Below are 21,295 nucleotides of genomic sequence, written 5' to 3'. Positions count from 1 at the left end.
TAGTGAGCTAACTTGGTGTTCCGAACACGGAGAGTTAACCTTACATGTCCTTCCTTGGATTTTATTTTTGTTCTCAATTTATAGTTTAAATCAGTTACTACAGACATCTTAGGAAGTACACCTAACCCTATCCTTCACCGTTATTTTGTCCTTTGTTTATAATCCCATCAGAATCTACCAGGATGTAGAAGTCAATTTCACAAAATCATCCACATCATCCAACCCCTACCCTCCCCAGTCCAGCAGCGCACAGGGAGACTCCCTTGGAACACTTCTGGATTTGGATCCAGGAGAAGTGGTTTTCTATGTCGGTGGATATCCAGATAAGATCTTCACTGTAATTCAGCCAATTCAATTATTTTCAATAATTGTGATAATAATGGTTTGTGTTTTTGTGGCACTGTTCATCTCTACCTTAACCACCACCAATGGAATGTATAGCACCTACCTGGATAATGCATTATAATGACCTTGCTTCATCAGCTATCAATCAATCACTAAGTTAGTCGGATCAATACAAATCATTGAATCAGTACAAATCAGAACAGATCTAATGCCTTTATGACATTCATTGTTGCATCACACTTAACAATCCATGTTTAAGCAATATTCTTTAACCTCCAGCCACCAGCACCTCTACGTGACCTTAAGAAGTACACAGGATGTATTGAATTCTCCACTGTCAATGATCGATTCATCAGCCTTTACAACTTTAAGAACGCCAGCAACATAAACAGAAAGCTGCCATGTGGAAGGTAAAATAATTAGTGAACAGAGGCATTTAAACCCCGAAGCCTAAATGTTGTATTCTGTACCTTCTGAAGAATTAGAAAAAAACCTGGGTATTTTCATTTTGGTCACAACCAGGAACAGCACTTACTGATATAAAAGGAGACACAAATCATTGATAGAAATACAAAGACATAATTATGAAAACAATAGTGTTTTTCCCCCAGCGTGCCATGCGGCCAGCGGCAGAAAGAGGCAAATTCAGGTCACTCACTCACCCATTCACTGCGGCACAGGGCTGTCCCATCTCAAAACCACTAAAAGTGGACGTTATGTTCCTATTAATTTATCTGTAGGCTATATATTTTTTGCAATAAAAATACATTTTGCCTAAATACATAAATTAATAAAAGTGCACTATCATGGACAGTTTCATTTGTTGGAGATTCAACATGGCGGATGGTGCGCATAATCGGGTATTTTCAATCTTAAAATGTACAGGATTGCTCTCCTATGCAGTCATCTAATGTAAGCTTAATGCAAATAATTGCAGTATACAATCATGTTCAAGCATCTTCGCAATCGAGAAGTGTGGAATCTATAGCTGAGAGAGAATAGTCTGTTGTCATTGGCGCTGTTTAAATTAAATGGACCTTACGCTAATACCTGATCTAGTTGCTGCTTGTTTCACTTTGCATTGTGAATGTTTGTGAAATATAGAAAGACTGTTTCTTGCCTGAGCGTAACATCAAAGAGAAAGACGTAACCAGCATTGCCATATGACAAGTTAAAATTAAGGTTTTTAAAGAAAGGTATTATAAATAGTCAGGCGAAGAGACAGTATGTAATATGCACTTGCCTACATCTAGCAGCTTTCTAAGCATGAATTTTCAAATGTTTTGACAACATAAAGGCTATTTTCTCCAAGAACGAATATTAGCAGCACGCTGAGGGGGAAAAAATATTTTGCACACCGTTCACAACTAATCGCAAATGATTATGGGATATAATGACGACGAAAACTAGCGTTTTTGGTGGTGTAATTGCAGGGCGACGCAGACACCCCAAGTATAAATGCTCTCAACGGCATAGGGTAGTACGCCGTAGCCTCCGCGTAGACTCGAAGTATAAATCAGGCTTAACGGCTCAGCCTTTGATCTGCGAGTTCTGCCGTCGGATTTTTTAATTGAATGATACAGCTGTAAGATGTCAATATACAATGAAATCGGTAATTCCCAGGACATGAGCAGGGCCGTGGTCCCAGGACAGATATCGCAGGTTGACCCTTTCACAACAACAGCAAACACAGGACATTCCCAGGTCATTGCTTCTGTGTGAAAGGGGTATGAGGGAAATAGCCACTTCCATTTGATTTGGTGCCATATTCATCTCTGGTGTGTATAGGTTTGTTTGACAGTTTTGGTTGAATCAGGGGAGGAAAATATTTTACATTCAACTACTGAGTGTGTTGTGCATGTGAGTTCAGTGTGCACAGTGAAGATAAAACCTGGAACAAAGATGAAAATGACTGAAATCCCTAAGTTAATTGCATCTCTTGTCATGCAGAATGAGGAAACACTCATTCCATTTCCTCAGTTGAGACTGAGAGTTTGATTACCACATGGATTGCAGAAGCTGCACCAGCCTGAGGCAATATCATACAAACAATTCAAAACTTGCTGAGTTATATTTTATGCTTTCTTTTGCAGATATTCCCAAACACCGAATAATAAGTTCTTTGAAGGAACTGGATATGCTAGGGGAACCATACAAAAACAACAGAATATATATGTATTTTACCAATTTATCCAAAGCCACTCAGAAAATTCAATGCTGTTTTACATTGGGAATGAGGTATGTGACATCGCTACAGAAATGCATCTATGTATTTGTGTCAGTTTGTGTCATTTGTGCATAAATGGTGTATTTGGGTATTCATATAAACACATAATTATGCTTTGAGTTTATATGATGCAGATACAGTAGTAATTGTCCTTTATAGTATGTTAAATGCTAAAGGTTCAAATTCATACGTAACATCCAGGAATACGGCAGGATAAATATCAGTATGTAAATAGAAGTATGGAAAAAAACTCATCTTTCTATGCAAGAGTTCACAACAATATTTACAGTACTGTGCAAACGTTTTAGGCAGGTGTGAAAAAATGCTGTAAAGTAAGAATGCTTTCAAAAATAGGAATGTCAGTAGTTTATTTTGATCAATTAATAAAATGCAAAGTGAGTGAACAGAAGAGAGGGCAAAGGTTGGTCACAGCAAATATTGATTTGATTGAGATTTTTCTTCTGTTCATTCACTTCTTTTGTTCATGCATTTTGTTAATTGATAAAAAGAAACTATTAACATTTCTATTTTTGAAAGCATTCTTATTTTACCGCATTTTCTCACACCTGCCTAAAACTTTTGCACAGTACTGTATTACTCAGGAATACTACAGGAAAATATGATTGGAAAGAAGGTTGGAATTGTATGAATAGCCACAGGGTGGTGCTAAATGAAAGATGCTAGAGATGGACTACAGACAGACTGTGGAATTCAACTGCAAAATAAGATCTTATATTTATTTCATTTAATGGTCACTTTACCAACTGTGTTGTTCGTATAGATGATTATAAACTCACAAAAGCTATAATTAATGAGGTTTTTCTTTTCAAATAGGAATCTTACTATACTGTGATTGTGGAAAAAGGGTACATTGTATTGCGATGGAGAGAAGGTAACAATGTACTGGAACAGAAAAGTGCAAAAAAAGAGTTTCCTTTGGTAAGATCTCTTAGTCCACCCATTGAGATTGACATAATTATTATGATTGTCCTTCATCTGAAACCATTACATGAAGGACGGATTTTCTGTCACATGTTAGCTTGTTATTTTCCTAGTCATTTCCTGATGTACCTGGTCCTATGTATTTTCTGAGCCCCGTGTTCCATTTCATGTTTTGTGTTTCCTCTGTTCCTGACCATACCCTCGGGCCTGATACAAGTTCCCTCATGTTTCATTATCATTCTGTATCTTGCTCGCACCTGTTCTGGGAATCCTGCCTGCTCTTGTTCCTGTTACCTGCCTGCTTCTGTTCCTCAATTCTGCCCACTCCTGTTCCTGTTACTTTCCTGCTCCCCTGCCTGCTCCTTGCTCCTTCACCCTGATCCTGTTCGATCTCCCGTTTATGAATAATAGCAATTTATTTGTTGATACTGTAAATTAATAAATAGTTTTACGGTTTTATTTGACTTGACAAACCTCAGTGATAGTTTCCATGTACACTGTTTGATGAATATGTTTATCTTGCTTATTCTGCAGACTCAAGGTAAAGAGCTTCAAGTTGTTCTTCTTGGCCAAGCAAAGAAAATCTTGGTTCGTTTGACAGGGCAGGACGTTATCACGGCCAAATACACCCCGGAGGAGTACAAAAGTTATTACCTTGGGGGTCTGGCATCCTCACTGAGGGAGAGGTATGCATCTTTTCTTTAAAAATGGCCTCCAGCCTTTGATACAGGCCTTTTCTCAAATAGTTATAAACTTGGGGTCAAATCCAGCCTATAAGGAATATTTATGAGCAATATTCTCTGGAACATGTTGGGTGCCTTCTATTATAATAGATTTGTTATGATGCAGACAATTGATTTAGACAAAAGTTGGAAATTGTGTACCATTAATGTTTGTCTTTAAATGATGAAACTGAAAAGTATGCGTAAAAAAGCTATTCTTTGCTTCAATGAGGTGTCGGCATGCAGTACAATCATGGAAATAAAAAGTAATTCAGCCTCCTGCCCAGTACACCTAATTTTAAATAGCCCCTGACAAGTATTTTAACAGCTTTTGACATTCTAATTAATTCGTTAATAAGGCTACTCATTCATGGTGTGATTTTAAAATAATGATACCGCATTCCTATACCTAATCATTGTTGGTGTATACATTAGTGGAATTAAGTGGTACGATTTCATAAACGAAGATGCATTTTTAAAATTCAGATACAACATTACTGCCCCACCATTTAAAGGATGCATGTCAAACATCAAGTTGGACAGTATTGTGGTCACGTTTGAGGATGAAATTGGTGTTGGCCGGGGGTGTTCCAGTGATTTTCTGGTATGTCACAGTGCAAAGGAATTTTCAATGGCCCTTGTTATACAAAAATGTAAATTTAAAATAAAGTATTTGTTTCATGATGTACTGTGATTCTCCAAACTATCAATTGTTACAATCTGAAAATTAAATATTCGGTATAGTATTGTCAGTGTTCCATGAGGTTACTGACAATACAATTCCATCTGTCAGCTGTTACCATCTCATTAGTAAATGTGCTGTGTAATACTTTTACAGATGATGTTACCCTTCAGTAAATAGGCAGCCCAGTGGCATTAATAACCCATCCGTGTTGTGGGAGGAGCTTTACCCTGCCCTCTGTTTGACCTCAGGCAATCCGTGAGTCCACGTTTGCCCTGGGTGGCTCCCTCTCTGCACCACCGAGGGGCTTCAAGCTGAACGCCGACATGACAATCTCCCTGGGGTTCAGAACCTTGCAGAATGGGGGTGTTTTGCTGAAAAACAACCAGGGGGTACATTTCTCGCTACTAAACGCCCTCCCACCTTGCAAATTAAACAAATTCCCAGGAGCATGATGTAGTTTAACTATTGGAGCAACAGAGGGGCAATCTATAATTCATCTGATTTGACAAATGCATTTAGTCAATAGTCTGTTACAGCATATGGGGGTGAACAGTTTTCTGCAGTTTTGCTTATTGTCTTGACATTTTCAATGATCAGCTTCCAGTCTATCAGAAGGTGCAGATGCTGTTTAAATTGTCCTATTGTTAATATATTTTCCTGATAGGACATTGGAATGGAACTTTCCCTGGTTGACGGGTTTGTAGTATTCAACTTGGATAAGAGAGCCTTGAAGTCAAATCGAATGTACAAAGATGGTAAATGGCACTACCTGACGGTTAAAAAGCGTGGTTCAAGGTAGGAAAAATATTTAAGAATTTTCTACAATATATTAAATTATGGTATTTGTAACTACAAGTATGTGTGTGCGCCTCATTCATAATTTTGCAAAATGGAGCTAAAAAGCATCAGGATATTTAAATATTTACTCAGAAGAATTTGGTTTTAATTAGACCTGGGTTCAAATAGTATTTGCTTTGCATTCAACAAATACTAGTATTTGCTTTTTGATTTTCTGTGTCTTCTAATCAAGCCTGGTGCATTTGAGCCTGCAAGGAAGAGCAGATGAGTTTACACTTTTGGGATCATTTCATTTGTTCTGATACACAAGGCAAGCGTAGTCAAAGGCAGAAAGGTATTTGAATCCAAAACAAATACTATTTGAACCCACCTCTGCTTTTAATAAGTGCCCATTTTAATAAGCAGAAAAAATATTAACAGTTGTTATGACCTTCTTAAAGGTACAAGGTACAATAGGTCATTTTGGACTTCTAATGGTCAAGAGAGGACACCCCCCCCCCCCCCAATGCCATTGGGTGTGGCAATTAGAAACAATTTTCAGCCAATGAGTTTGAATTATTATACAGCTAAACAATGTTTTGGAACAGTGTTGGTCAATTGTATATTTTGCAACCCAAATTCAAGGACAATAAACACAGGCAGAGGGTAAACATGTCAGTGAGCCTTTTTCAATGCTAGGAATGGTCTTGCAGCAGTGTTTTAACACAAACCTCTTACCTATTGCACCTTTAAGTATTTAGCCAACAGGTTTATCATAAAGCCTTTGATGTATGTTGTGAACTAAGCTGAACTAAGCTGGCTGTGAACCAAGAGGAAAGTTACAGCTTTTCTGAATACATGCACGGTGTGTCCAGTGTTAATTCCGTTCACTCTGGCTGTAGTGGATATAAACTCCGTAAGAGTTTATTAATCACTAAAAATTTCACTGTGTGACTATATGAATGGTTTATTTTGGGATATGTTTGGTAATCAGTTTTATCTATGCCTTCCTCAGGCTAGAAATGAGAGTTGATGAAGAGGATTTGGGACAGGTGCAGCCTCTCTCCTCTTTGGTCACTGCTAATGGACCAGACGTCCTGCTGGGGAAAGGCACCTTCCAGGGCTGCCTCACCAATCTTTACATGAGGAGGTCATTTGCCAGTTTCCTATTTTTTTTTTGACAGGACACTATTGGATTATTGGATTACAAAATGAAGGAAAATTGAGGTTATGTATCTAAATTAACAACACTTAGCTAGTATTCTGCGAATGGAATAATTAATATATTAATAGAATAAAAGTTAGGAATAATCCACAATGAGGTGGCCATTAAAGGGTTTTAACGCATGATGCCTCTACGGAGTGTATTATAACCCTTTAATGACCACCTCGGAGTAGATTATTCCGTTTATAACATGGTCTTTTACCCAAGATATATAAGAAATATAAGAAGGGGTCGTTAATATTTTTGGCCAATTCACCCTCAAAATAAAATGTTTTTATTCTTCTTTAAGCCGTTAAGGTGGCTACTGTTTTAGCACACTGCTATGGTTACACATTTTGGTTAGTTATGTCCTGCTCAAAATAGAGAAGCTAGCCAGATGTTTTGATTTTGATTATTTGATATCCGGTTTTGAGTTTGATACATATATGGTAGAGGCTGGCGATATATATATTGAATCCAAGCACTGCCCGCCCCACATTGAAAGCTCATTCTGACTGCTTCTAGACCCGGTGCCCTGTACAAGCCGGAGGACTTGAGTGCATTCAGCTCCAGTGGGGACGTGTCTGTGGGCGTCTGTGCAGCAGAGCATCCTCCACAGCTCATTGTCGCCAGCCTCTACCAGGACCCCGGCCACTCCGCTTGGGTAGGTGTCATTTCCACACAGGAGGTAGCCATGGTGTAGGAACAAAGAAGTCACCTACAGCAGAAAACATGGGAGCTTTGGCACTGTCAGCACTATCACTGCAACTCCTTATCCTCTATTTATCAAATGAGCCCTGTTGAGGTAGTTTTTACAGGCCAACAGCACCTTCTCTATCAAAACAAGAACATATCTCAGTGTTTATGGTGCGTAGTAAACTTATACAATCACTTGAAAATCACATTATTGAAGATGAGCTTGTTTCTGGAGCAAGTGTCAAAAGGCAGACTACGCAGAATTTTAGGCCTTGATGTGGCCCTTTGTTTACATACAAAAAATGTCTACGCCTCCTTTCTCAACCCAGCCTGCCAACACCCCTAAGATGATTCTGCCTGTTGCAGGCTAGGGTGTGATAGCAATGAGCTAAGAAATACCGTGGTCTAATATGACACGTAACAGTACATAATATGTCCCTCTCTCTGCACTGGGCAGGAGACAGAACTTTGGCAGGGTGACAGCACCTCTAGGTGCAGTCTCCCCCCTGCTGTCAATCGTGCTTACCACCTTGGAGGCCCCACCAGCCATCTGAGATACAACATCGCTCCACAGGTGCTCAATTACAGGTAGGCAGTATCTCTCTCTATATATACTGGTGTATGCCTTTCTGTGCAGTTTGCCACAGGTGGACTCCAATCAAGTTCTAGATACATCTCAAGGACAATTACAGCAAACAGAATGCAAGTTGCCACTCAATACTTAAAGGTACAGTAGGTAATTTTGGACTTCTAACGGTCAAGAGATGAATAGCAGACAAACACCTTCAAACCACTACACTGTTTATCCCTCCCCCTTCTCTGTAAATGTGCTGATGTTGAAATGCCATTGACTGTGGCAATAAGAACCAATTTTCAACCAATGAGCTTTAATTACTGTACAGATATACAATGCTCAGGTACAGTGCTCTGGTAGAGTGTCGGGCCATCAACTGTATATTTTGAAACTCAAATTTAAAGACTATAAACACAGGCAGAGGGTGGGTCAGTGAGCCTTTTTCAATGATGAGAAGGGATTTACAATAGTCTTTTAACAATGTTTTAACACAAAAATCATACCTATTGTACCTTTAAATGAGAGATTTCAGTTTTAGATTTTTAATACATTTGCAAAAAATTCTAAAAACATGTTTTCACTTTGTCATTATATGTTATTGAGTGTAGAATGATGGGCAAAACGGCAATTTCATCCATTTAAAATTAAATATACAACACAATAAGTGTATAAAAAGTGAAGGGGTCTGTATACTTTCTGAAGCCACTGTATACAGCCATATAGGCCTACCAAAATAAGCTTGCTTGTTGCCAAGCTGTGATGTAATTTGCTGCTAGTCTGATGCATTGCTTTCTTTTCTTTTTCTCTCTCCCTCTCTCTCTCTCTCCAAAAAAATGTACTGAAGAATGTACTTTGTTCTTTTTCACTCTGGATAAATGTGTCTCTAGTATAACTTAAAATAGCATACACTTAACACAACATAACTTTACATGAAACATTTAATGTCACATTTGTCCTTAGGCCTCATTTCTCACTAGCTTTCAGGACCAGGTCAGCGGAGGGGCTACTGCTTTTTGTTGGCAGTAAACGAGGTCACTGGCACATGGCCCTGTACATAACTAAAGGCAGGATCAAACTGTCTGTCGGGGGGAATTTGCCAATCACCCACATGGAAATGTGTAATGATGGAAAGTGGCACACGGTAAGTCATTTACATTATGTTGTTAAATATAGAAAACATCACCTTATTCGGAAAGACTTACTTAGCTGAGCTAAGTGTGCTGTATGTATTGTGTAGTGTGATATGTGTAAGAGTATATTTCAGACTGGGCTATGGGAGAGGCTGTTCACTTAAGTTGTGTAATTATAACATACAACAAGAATTATAGTTGGTTTAGGGCCACTAGTTTCTCAAGCATGTCCTTGTCATGATGCACAAATGTATTAGCCATGTGAAAGACGGTCTGGTGTAACACGCTATCATTAAATTCACACCACAAAACATTGGCCTTTCATACCTCAGCCACAGAAATACCTCTCTTAGCCACAGTAGAAACTATATCTTTATTTTATTTTAGTTTGGCTAGGTAAGCAGGGGCTTAAGGGGTTTGTTTGTACATTTGCGTGTTGCGGTTTGAAGAAAAAATAATATTAATCAAAAAAATGGGCCCTGGTCCTTATCTTTGTTGTACAGATAGCAGTTGAAATTGTACTTCCCTCTAGGGTCTTTCAGCGCACTTATCCCTGTTTATGGGTATGCACTTTGTTGTACGTCGCTCTGGCAAATGCCATTAATGTAATGTAATAATGTAATGTAATGTCAGCCACAGAGCAAACTCAGGGCTATTTTGCTGTTATATAATGTTACACTGATTATTCTTACAATATTAATACAGTATCAGGCTCCTCTGCTGAGTAGCTCATACTGTTAAGGCACTATTCTAGTGCATGGTTGAGCTCCATGGACTGGTAGCGAATCTGGGAAAATGTAAGTTAGACTGTGGCCTAACATCAGTCTTACAGGCGATGCAGAGCTGAATGGGACTGTTTAAATTGTCCAAGATGACAGTTCATATAAATTTCAAATGCCCATACTCGAATACCGCCCTTAAATTCAGCATAATTATGTTACAAGTTGTTATGTTCCTCTGGCTCATACTGATGATGTAATCATCATGCTGCATCATCATAATCTCTCTTTGGACAGGTCATGTTCAGCTTAGAGATGAATACATTCCACTTGGTCGTGGATCAACACCGTGCCATGGATGGTGTCCTAACCCACAGTAACGGCTCCTCTCTGGAGTTGCAGCCACCAGTTTTCCTGGGTTCTGTGCCTCAGTACACCTACACTGAGAGTCAGGTAAAGGGTCTCATCTCTTACACACTCACATGTGCAACCATGCATAAACACAGCACTCAAACACATAGACACACGTGTACCATGTACATACACTTACCCAGTAAGTCTGATAAACTGAAAATTGGTGGGGCACAAAACTAACACATTAACTAATTTAAAAAAAAGTTTTTATTCATTTTCCTTGAATAAGAAACATGCCAATGATCTGACTAATCATTCAGAAATTCAAACACAGCTTCTTCACATCTTAGAGAGATTAAAAACAATTTAGAATATTTAGATTTTAATCACTAAGCAGAGGTGGAGACCCCTCGTGTCTGGAGTATCAATACATTCAATACATAATTCACAAAATACTCAGTACCATCAGATATAGCAGCTCTCCCCAATTAGGCAGCACAGGCCTTATACTTTTATTTTTATTTTTGTGTACATTTTCCATCAACTTCATTTGCAGACACGTGTAGACTTTTGAAGACACGTTTAGCCTTGTTTCTGACTCAAAGAATAGACTGGAAAAGATCTGCAATGCGTAGATTGTTAACAATCTTGAAGCCCAGGTTTTGTTATGTAGGCTACTTAGTGATTAAAACGGATTTGTAACGGATCAATTTAATTCATGATTTAATCCCCCTAACACAATATGAAGAAGCTGTGTGTTACTTGCCAATTGATTAGTCCTATTGTTGCCAAGCTTCATGAATGAAAACCGGATGAGATCAATTATTAGTTTTAAGGAAAGTTTTGTGCCCCACCAAATTTCAGCTCACCAGATGCTACTGCACTTACCACACACTCAGACAGACAGGCAGTCCCACACATATACTTTCTGCTGCTGTGGGTGCCTAACACTGTAGCACTTGAAACCCAGAGTGCTTGTCAGAATGTATTACCTTCACACCCAGATATGCTCATTTGTGTAAATAAGCCACATTTAATTGTACACAGCAGATTGTTGACAGCAGGAGACCGATAAATGTGTTTCTTCCTGCAGAGGCTTCTCCCTAGGGAAAGTGTGGTGGGTTGCATTCGGAATTTTAAGATGAACAACCAGTGGATTGAGGAGCCCTCAGCCAATCACGGAGCTCCACCGTGTTTCAATGGAAACACTGAAAAGGGGGCCTACTTCTCAGGAAAAGGGGGATATGTTGCTTTAGGTTGCACATTCTTCTCATTTAAATTCCTTTGCCTCATGTTAAATGCCAGAGTATTGTTAAATTAACATGGCAGGAACCTTGCATGTACAACGTCTGTAATAAACCGCAGTGATAGGGGAATTGATTTTGTACCAAGAGGTCAGGAAATAAAAAAATGCTGATGTATCCGAGTGAGATTCTTAACCCAAATTGTTCAGTGAAATTCCCAGAAAATTCAATAGTGTAAATGAAAGGAGTACACTCTCCAATATATAGACAAAGTACATTGCAGTAATCGCACAAATTATGATTAGGTTTTCCAAATAAGAGTGAAAAAAAAAGTTGATTTTAAAAAGTATATATATATTTCAAATTTTGTGAGGCAGCCTGTAGCGTTGTGGCTAAGGTACATGACTGGACCCGGAAGGTTGGTGGTTCAAGCCCTGGTGTGGCCACGATCTGCACAGCTGCCGGGTGATTGAGCAAAGCCCTTTATCCCACTTTGCTCCCTGGGTGCTGCACTGTGGCTGCCCACTGCTCCTAAGTAACTATCATGGGTCAAATTCAGAGGACAAATTACTCCACAGGGTTTAATAAAGTATTTTCTAAACAGTGTTTCCCTTTTTCAGACTGCCCTAATTCCAATTTTATGGGTGTGGGCTTTCACCTGGAGTTTGAGGTTCGGCCCAGAAACATGACAGGCATTCTCCTCCACATCAGGGATCAGCATCACCCCCACCTTGTTTTGTTCATGAAGAACGGGGAGGTGAGCCCAGGCTTATGCACCATATGGCACGCTGCCATTGGTAACCCCTTGTTTGATCATGCATAATTGCAGGACAAGCAATGCTGCAGCCCACTTTTTGCTCATGTAATGACAGTGACTTGTATGCGCTGATTTAGTGGACGAATCGCCTGCTGTTTTTGATTGCATGCGCATCCGCATCTGCGGTTAGCAGTACATACACTGTCAGAAATTAAGTGACAATGGAGGTACATTTTTGTTCTTCAAGGATCATATTTCCCAAATGTACCCTGAAAGTCATGTTCTCTTTGGGTACAAATTAGTAAGATGTTCTTGTTCTTCAGTTCAATGTTCTTCAGATTAATCCTGCTGTGTATTGAAGGAATACTGAGCCTCTTAGAAAGGCTCTTTGGCCTTTCGTTCTGCCCTAAATATTTTGTCCATCTCTGTTTATATGACTGAGGCTTCATCCACACCAGACCTGGGGCAAATGCGTAATTATTTTGGATTTAAATACTTTTCTGTGCTCGATTGATCTGCCCTGGTGCAATTGAGCCAACCAAGAGGACCAGAATGTGGGGTTTTCACTTTTCGACAGTATTTCATAGGTACAAAATACACCAGACAAGCTCAGTAAAGCATAGAAATATTGTTATTTTAATTCAAAACAATTATGTATTTGACCCAGGACTGATATACACACATGACTGGGGATACATGACTGTATCCACACCACCGTCCCCCACCATGCCGATGGTCGCCATCAGCAAAGCGAAACATGACTAACTGCCTAATCTTTTCCAAAACGCTGTGGTGGCCACCAGCACCACTGATAACAGAATGCCCTTTTCTCCTCCCGTAGGTTGTGCTCAAGGCGAGAAGTACAGCAGGTGAATCCAGCGTGTCTGTAACACAGCAAGGCCTTTGTGACGGCCTGTTCCACCGTGTGACAGGTACAGTGCTCAAATACCTCGCTCTGCTCCTCAGTGTGTCTGTACTTTCTATAGTTCTATAGTCATTTCTATAGTAACCTTCAATAGTTGTAGTGAGACAGTTTTATTTTAGAAACCAATCACACTTTACAAAGCATCATAGTGAAAGAGAAAACTAGTAGCTGCGTGCAACTTTTGGTAACACTTTATTTGAAGGCTCCTACAAAAGAGCGATATACTGTAACTCCTTCATAAGCACTACATAAGCATTCATAAACGCTTATGTCAATAACCACAAATAGGTATACTGTGTGTATTATGTCAACATTGAGGCAGTAAATGACATTACCATGACATTACCATGACATATCAAGTGAAGTGACGCAAGATCCTTATGTTGGTTATGGATATAAGCACTTATGAATGCTCATATTGGCAGTCACTATATGTTTGTGTTGGTTGACACTCCCATTGAAAATAGCAAATTTTGAACAGTCATAATTCGCCTATTTCAAAACCAGTCGCAATGCCATTTTTGCAAGTGGCGGCAGGCTCACAAACTATTTTGGTATTGCTACATTGTGCCATGTCTGTTATGGGTACCCCAAAATCAGCTTAAAAAATTCAGACTTTCTTTGAGCAAAAATAACTCTAAAATCCAGTGTAATCTGACAAAACCACTCATTATTTCAGTAAAGAAATATACATGCTTTTTATAATTTCATCACTACATAAATAGCGAAGGTAACGTAATGTACAAATGCCATCTTGATGACAGACAGTTGGTGTCTACTTAAGATAATGAATGATAAATGAATGTGCTATGTAGTGCTTATGAAGGAGCTCTTAAAAACTATTTTACCTTTACTTGATTATGGAGATCTCTTGTATATGAATACATCAGCTCAGTGTCTTTGTATGTTAGATACTGTTTATTGTATTGCTTTGAGATTTGTTACAAACTGTAAAGCTTTTACTCATCATTGCACATTGTATTCCAGGGCTGGTTGGCTATCTCTGTCCAAGCAGTACGCTCAGTCACAAGTATATGTTTATTTATACGCCCATTTTAGGAGAGCTTCCTTATTATTTATGCATCTACTTTACACAGAAGCTTGGAGGGCAGTATAGCCTGAGGTCTCAAGGTTCCCTTCTGTTAACTGTCCCAAAAGCTCTGACATGAAAAAGTTGACCCATGCCCCCTTGGCATGGAATAGCCTGCAGAAAGATTTAAAGCTTAGACACTGATCCCTTTAAGCTTTGGTTTAGTTCAAATCAGTTGTTAGGGCTATGGAAGCTAATTCAATTGTAAATTGTTGTTGCTTTGAATAATTTGAATAGATTTTGCTTGCTCTTAGTCTTTCTAGTGTTTCTCTCCCCTTGCCTCTCTCGTGCGCTCGCTCACACTTTGTTTGGATATGTGATATTGTTTCATTTCCATGGTTTTATATTCTCTGCAATTTTATCTGCTGCTGCCATCTTGGCCAGGTCTCCCTTGACTAACTGGGACTAACCTGGTTAGATAAAATGTAAAAAATAATGTGTCTATTGTCTCATAAAAAATTAAACCCAGAGACATTGCTCGGTCTTAGTAAGCTTTTATAGCTCTCCGTATACACTTTCCATAGGGTTCATTTACAGATTACAACCTATTCCAGAAAAAACATTTAGTCATCAACTTATGCACTCATATTACGTGTGTGGTAAGCCACCAATAATTCTGTGCATATACTGTATATTTTAGGATGTTTTCAGGGATTAGCCTGTTAGATCTTCTCAAATCTAAATATACCGCCTTCTTTTTTTAGTTTCCAGAAAGAACACTGTTCAGCTGACTGTGGACGAGAAGTCTGAGCACATGAGAGGTTCCTCTTTCTCTGGCATAAGCAGTGGATGTCACCTCTATGCCGGTGGTGTTCCAGGTACTGTCACACACGGCTCACCACGTCACCAGGCAAATTGGTTTGTTTCTGTAAAAGTGGATACAGTTATAAACTTTAAGGCACTGCATATAGATTGCAAAAATGCACTTTATTAGGAACATTTTCACTTTATTACACCTACTTATTCATGCCATCAAATTGTCTGGCAGCAGTGCAGGAAAAAAATTTTGACCATGGAATGATTGTTGGTGGCAGACGGGGTGGTCTAGAGTTTGCAAAGAATGGTGCAAAAAAAACATTGAGCAGCAGTTCTGCAGACAGAATCGCCTTGTTAATGAGAGACGTCAGAGGAGAATGGCCAGACTGGTCAAAGATTACAGGAAGGTGACAGTAACGCAAATAACCACTCATTACAACAGTGGTATGCAGAAGAGCATCTCTGAACACACAATGCATCATAACTCTAAGTGGATAGGCTACAGCAGTAGAAGTATAAAAAAGTATAATAAATACTTAATAAAGTGCTCAGTGAGTGTATAAGAAGCCATAAACCAGGAATAATCAAATCATGGTCCCCAAGGGCCAAGAACCGATTCTCCACTATACTGCCACCCTAATGAAAATAAATAACATTAAATAAATAACCTTTTTCTCCCTGCACAGACACTTTCTTGCACCACAAACCTCCAGTCAAGGCATCTTTTGTTGGCTGCATACGAAACCTGCGGATAAACGGGAAGCCCATCTCCTTTGGCAAAGCACCTCAAGTGTTCGGCCCAGTGAATACCCAAGAGTGCCCTGCAAGCTGAGGGAACACTGTGCACTGATGAAACAATGACATCATATTCACTGCTGACAGAGCATTGGCCATTGCTAAATGGAAAGTTGTGGCTGGTTAATCGAGCATTTTAAATTGGACAATAAAGAATGTAAATTATGGAAAAGGTGGAAAATATTATTTTGTGCATGGGAAAATTACTTATTCCACCTAATCATGTCACGTAAAATGTTCTCTGCACATTCAGTAGGCAAATTGGTTACAGTTCTATTGCTAATGTAATCTTTTATTTCAATGTGTCATTTCAGCAGTCCAGAGAGTATTCTAAATGCAAGTGCACAGTAATCTTAATGTCACGACAATGTAACACATAATGGTATCTATTGGATCCTGAAATTAGCACATATATTGTCAGCTCCAGAATTATGGGTACCCTTAATAGAAATGGAGAAAAAAGGCAGCATATACTAAACAACCTGGAAACATGTTTGGTGTAAAAAAATATGGAATGGTTGCAAACTTGCCAGGAAGATGATGAAAGTGTATATTATCCCCACGGACGGCAAGGAAGATGGTGAGGGAGGCCATAAGTAACCCAAGGATGGTAGTTTAAGAATTGGAGAGAATGGTTGGGTCTTTGCCAAACCACATTGGAATTATGACTGGAAGAGAGTGCTATGGTCAGATGAGACAAAAATTGTGGTGTGGCCATACACACCATCAACGTGTTTGGCGGCAAAATCGAATGAAGGAGAAGAACCTCATACCAACTGTCAAATATGGCGATGGATTATTGATGTTTTGGTGATGTTTTACTGCCAGTAGTCCAGAGGCACTATTCAAGATCAAGGGCACAATAAATTCAACAAAGTACCTGGAAATCTTGGTGCCTGTGCTAAGAAGCTGAGTCTTGGTTGTAGGTGGATTCTCCAGCAAGACAATGATCCCAAGTACACATTAAATCCACACATGGTTCAGTAAAAACAGCAACCATGTTCTGCAATGGCCATCTCAGTCTCTAGACTTAAATCCTATGAAAAATTATTTTCGGAGTCAGACAGACAGAGTTCAATCACCGGCAAACAATCACAGTGGCGACTGGCAATGGCGTGATTTAAGGTACAGAATCGGTGTTCAGAAATTAGATGTCTACTTATCCAGAAGCAGGTCGAGGCATAGAGTAGACAGTCAGGTTGAACGCTTGAGAGAATGCAAAAGACACATAACAATTTAGCAAAGTAATGGTGCGGACATACAAGTATATATACCCAAGTGACTAAACTGAGATTATAATCAGTTGTGAGAATTAAACACAGGTGAAATTACTGAATGGAGTGAGGGGTACGGAGCGGGAGAAGAGACAAAACGTAGCAGGAAACCGACAACATCAAATAGAACGCAACACAGGGTGTGACCATGGTAATGAAACACAGTGAGACAAATTAACTACGGAACAGACAATAACATAGAAGTGCATGACATGAAACAGAAAACACTAAATAGGGAGCAACATGGGATGTGACAATATCAATGATTCTCCAAATGTGTTCTCTAACCTTATCACAAATAATAGGAAAAGTCTCATGGCTTTCATTTTTGCCAAGGGTGCACAAAGTATTAAACCAGGGGTGCCATTAATTATGGAACTTGTTTTTGGGGGAAATAAGACTTTAGTTGATTACATTAAACAATTAATAAACTGTTATTTTTTTTAGTGTACGGCACTTTTGTGCATATTTATAAGGGTGGCAATAATTCTGGAGCCCACTGTATACGCTAAAGAAGTGTTTAAACGTTGTTTCTTTGCAATAAATTACTTGGGGAGCATTATAGAGTGTGCGCCTATTTTTAGCTTGTTATTAGTGCTCTCCGTTAGTCTGCACCTTGCTACATTTACATTTACATTTTAATCATTTGGCAGACGCTTTTAATCCAAAGCGATTTACAAGTGCATAGGTTCTTCCACAAGTTAAAACATCACATCCATAACTAGTGAAATACACATGAAGTGCTATTCTAAACAAAAAATACAGTCATCGTAAGTTCAATAGGGATACGGATATCGGAAAGGGGGGGGGGTCAGGACGGAGGACTAAAGTACAGTTTGAAAAGGTGTGTTTTTAGTCTCCGTTGAAATAGGGGGAAGGATTCTGCTGTCCTGACAGTGGTAGGCAAGTTATTCCACCACTGAGGAACCAGAACGGAAAACAGGCGTGAACGTGCAGCTCGACCGCCAGGTGACCAGAGCTGGCAGACAGGAGTGGTCTAGCTGGGGAGTAGGGAGTGATTAAGGATTGGACGTAAGGTGGGGCAGACCCCTTACCAACCTGAAATGCCGACACTAGGGCCTTGAAGCGGATGCGTGCGGGAATAGGAAGCAGTGGAGGCCAATGAGGAGTGGGGTGACATGAGCCGACCTGGGTTGACTGGTGATCAGGCGGGCTGCAGCATTCTGGACCAGCTGGAGGGGCTTGATGGCACAAGCTGGGAGACCAGCTAGGAGGGAGTTGCAGTAATCCAGGCGGGAAATGACGAGTGCCTGGACTAGGAGCTGGGTGGCTTTCTCCGTCAGGATACGCCGTATATTTTGGTGTACATCCTTCCTCCCTATCCATGATCCTGAAATCAGGAAATATGCAAATCTACCAAAATATGGTATGTCATGTATGCTGCCTGCAAATGCTTAATCCAATGTTACATTAGTTATCCCTTCCGTGGTCTCTCAAGTGTTAGGGCTGAGAAAGAGGAACTGAAAGAAGAACTTTAAACTTGTAGCTTTGAACAGTGTCCGAATAGCACTGGATTTAAGATTTATGACATTCAAGCTACAAATAAACATGAATATTTTCTAATGTCATTACGCCCTTTCCTAACAGTCTGTAGTGGCTGTTTATGCCGGTTTTTGGAATATTTGTTTGGGGTTTAGTATTCTTAAACAGTATCAATGTTTCACCATTGAGAGGCACTGCTGAGCTGCGCAACTCTCAATGGCAGTTTTTGGGCCAAAGCCTGTCTCTAGTGTTATAACATTGATTCAATAATCTACAAATGTATTTTCATTCATTATCTCTATTGAACATAAAATATGTTAATAATTGTGTATGTGACAGGCTGAACAGGCTGAGTGTGGACTCATCGTTGTCAGATTTAATGTGGAATATTGGTTATGTATTTATTTGGCAGAAGCTCCTGGCCCAGCACAAGCTGAAGAAGAACATTTTGTTTTTTATTCACAATTATATGTGACTCATGCAATCATATGCAAATTACATTCTGCATCATTTATTTTTAATTTTGAGCAGCACCTCAAATTATGACATAATAAATATGTGCAAGGAAAAGCTGAGGCTTATCGTACTGCATGCAGCCTGTTCTAAGAAGATTTGAATCAGACAATGCTTGACAGATTTATTTATTTTAATTTTATCTTTATATAAAATTGTCACAGGTGCACATTTAAATGTTATGTTTTTTTCTTCGATAAATTGTGCCCATCTTACAAGTCTTATCTTTGCTTGAACCATCTACAGAAGAGCAAAGATATAAAAAAACATATGCTCATGAGACACTCAACTAAATTAAAGTATGGGTACTGTGTAAATATCCTACTCAATTAAAAGTCAGAGTATTTAACCAAAATATACTTGAGTGAAAGTAAAAAAGTATCTATTAAAAAGTAAAAACTAAAGTTTTTAATTGGTAGGGATCTATAATGCTGAAATTAAGGGACAGAGGGCAATTTTTGTGTTGAAATTTTGTGTTTAATGTTGTTTTAGATTAAGTTAAACATTAGTTTATGAGTTTTTACTGTTTACTGTGCACAAAAACTGAACTACATCACTAATGCACAATAAATCATATTAAAGGTACAATAGGTAAGATTTTTGTGTTAAAATATTGTTACAAAACCATTGTAAATCCCTTCCTATCATTGAAAAAGGCTCACTGACATGTTGACTCACCCCCTACCTGTGTTTATAGTCCTTAAATTCAGGTTTCAAAATATACAGTTGACCGGCCGGCACTCTGTACCAAAACATCATACAGCTGTACAATAATTCAAGCTCATTGGTTGGAAATTGGTTCTAACTGCCACAGCCAATGGTGTTTCAACTTCAGCACGTTCACAGAGAATGGGAGGGATAAACAGTGTTGTGGGTTGAGCGTATTTGTTGCTGCAATTCCTCTCTTGACCGTTAGAAGTCCAAAATTACCTATTGTACTTTCAAGCAAGATGCTAATATTAGCTGACTAACCTTGCCAAGAACAGCTAACGTTAACCTTCAGGCTAGCGAACTGTGGCACATAGTACTTCAGTTGGTGTCTAATCCAGCATTGCACAATGAGCAATCAGAATAGGTATGACAGGTTCATTAACCATTGATATGGGTTTGACTGGCTGTTTAAAATAAAAACGGGGATTGATATTTTGGCCAGAGTACTTTGAAGGTGAAAATAAAAAATGTAAGGAGTAAACAGTATAATTATATAAATTATAAATATATAAATTATATTGTATAAAGACACATGACTATTGAAATGCATTGTGATTTCTAGGCCTGTCTATGGGTTTTCTATAGGGTAGCCTTAGTCCATAATGAGTTAAAAACACTTGAGGTACAAAAGAGTACTTAAGTATAGTAATAAAATAGGATACAATTACTCAAGTACTTTCCACCCCTGGAGACACTCCTTAATTTATTTTAAAACAAAAATAATACAAAGAAATCAGTCAGGCATTGACTGTGAGACTGATTCAAATCTTCTTAGAACAGGCCTGTTTCAGGATAGTATGCCCAGGGTTTTCCTAGAAAATATGTCATTATTTGAGGTGGCCAATTTCCAAAAATGCTCTTGTTTCCTACTACTTTCCAAGTGAATGGTGCCAATTAAAGCAACAGTGTGCATTCTTCTGAACACTGAAAAAGAAAGACTTGCACTAGACTGACAATAGCTCTTCCAGTCTTATAAGTAAACCAAGATGGTACAGAAGCAAATGAATAAGACAGAACCACGGCAGGAAGGCACGATCACAATAACAGTTTCAGTATTCAAAGTTGGGATATTAACAGGGTGTAATTTATGTGGTATTTACTTGGGCATTATACCTGTTAGTACACCAACTTTGAATTTTGAAGCTGCTATTAGCCTTAATAACATAAGTTGCAAACAAGCTGTCATATTAAAACTACAAAATGCTGCTGTCACCAGCACTCAAGATTCATACTAGTCTGCTTTACAGTTGGTATACAGTACTTTTGTACAAGTTAAATATTTCAATTGAACCTTGCAGAAAATAAATTATCGGGATGTTTGTGCTTATGAAAATATAGTCGAGTGGCTAAGA

The 21,295-nt window shown here is 38.9% G+C and overlaps 1 protein-coding gene across 3 annotated transcripts; it reads left to right on the top strand.

Moving 5' to 3' along the window:
- Positions 1-1,175: 1,175 nt before the first annotated feature.
- LOC133127743 (laminin subunit alpha-3-like) lies at positions 1,176-16,088 on the top strand. 3 transcript variants are annotated; one of them, XM_061240877.1, is made up of 17 exons: positions 1,176-1,205; positions 2,439-2,583; positions 3,407-3,511; positions 4,049-4,200; positions 4,723-4,840; positions 5,170-5,310; positions 5,586-5,716; positions 6,714-6,848; positions 7,428-7,566; positions 8,056-8,186; positions 9,133-9,313; positions 10,319-10,474; positions 11,469-11,631; positions 12,240-12,376; positions 13,218-13,308; positions 15,096-15,209; positions 15,834-16,088. In XM_061240877.1, exons 1-17 carry the CDS (start codon positions 1,189-1,191, stop codon positions 15,977-15,979), a joined length of 2,202 nt encoding a protein of 733 aa, XP_061096861.1. In that variant the 5' UTR covers positions 1,176-1,188; the 3' UTR covers positions 15,980-16,088. The 3 variants fall into 3 exon arrangements, with proteins under 3 accessions (XP_061096861.1, XP_061096862.1, XP_061096863.1); XM_061240878.1 differs by lacking the exon at positions 1,176-1,205 and adding an exon at positions 1,817-2,123; XM_061240879.1 differs by lacking the exon at positions 1,176-1,205 and adding an exon at positions 1,849-1,957.
- The last annotated feature ends 5,207 nt before the right edge of the window (positions 16,089-21,295 follow it).

The sequence above is a fragment of the Conger conger genome, chromosome 4, assembly GCF_963514075.1.
Source record: "Conger conger chromosome 4, fConCon1.1, whole genome shotgun sequence".
NCBI classification, from domain to species: domain Eukaryota; kingdom Metazoa; phylum Chordata; class Actinopteri; order Anguilliformes; family Congridae; genus Conger; species Conger conger.
Note: the sequence above shows the minus strand (reverse complement) of the source record. Positions and strands in the feature narration are given on the sequence as shown.

Excerpts from the sequence above, each read along its gene's own strand:
- LOC133127743 (XM_061240877.1), top strand. Across the intron at positions 4,201-4,722 it reads GCATCCTCACTGAGGGAGAG|ATACAACATTACTGCCCCAC; the intron begins GTATGCATCTTT and ends TTTAAAATTCAG. Across the intron at positions 6,849-7,427 it reads ACCAATCTTTACATGAGGAG|ACCCGGTGCCCTGTACAAGC; the intron begins GTCATTTGCCAG and ends GACTGCTTCTAG.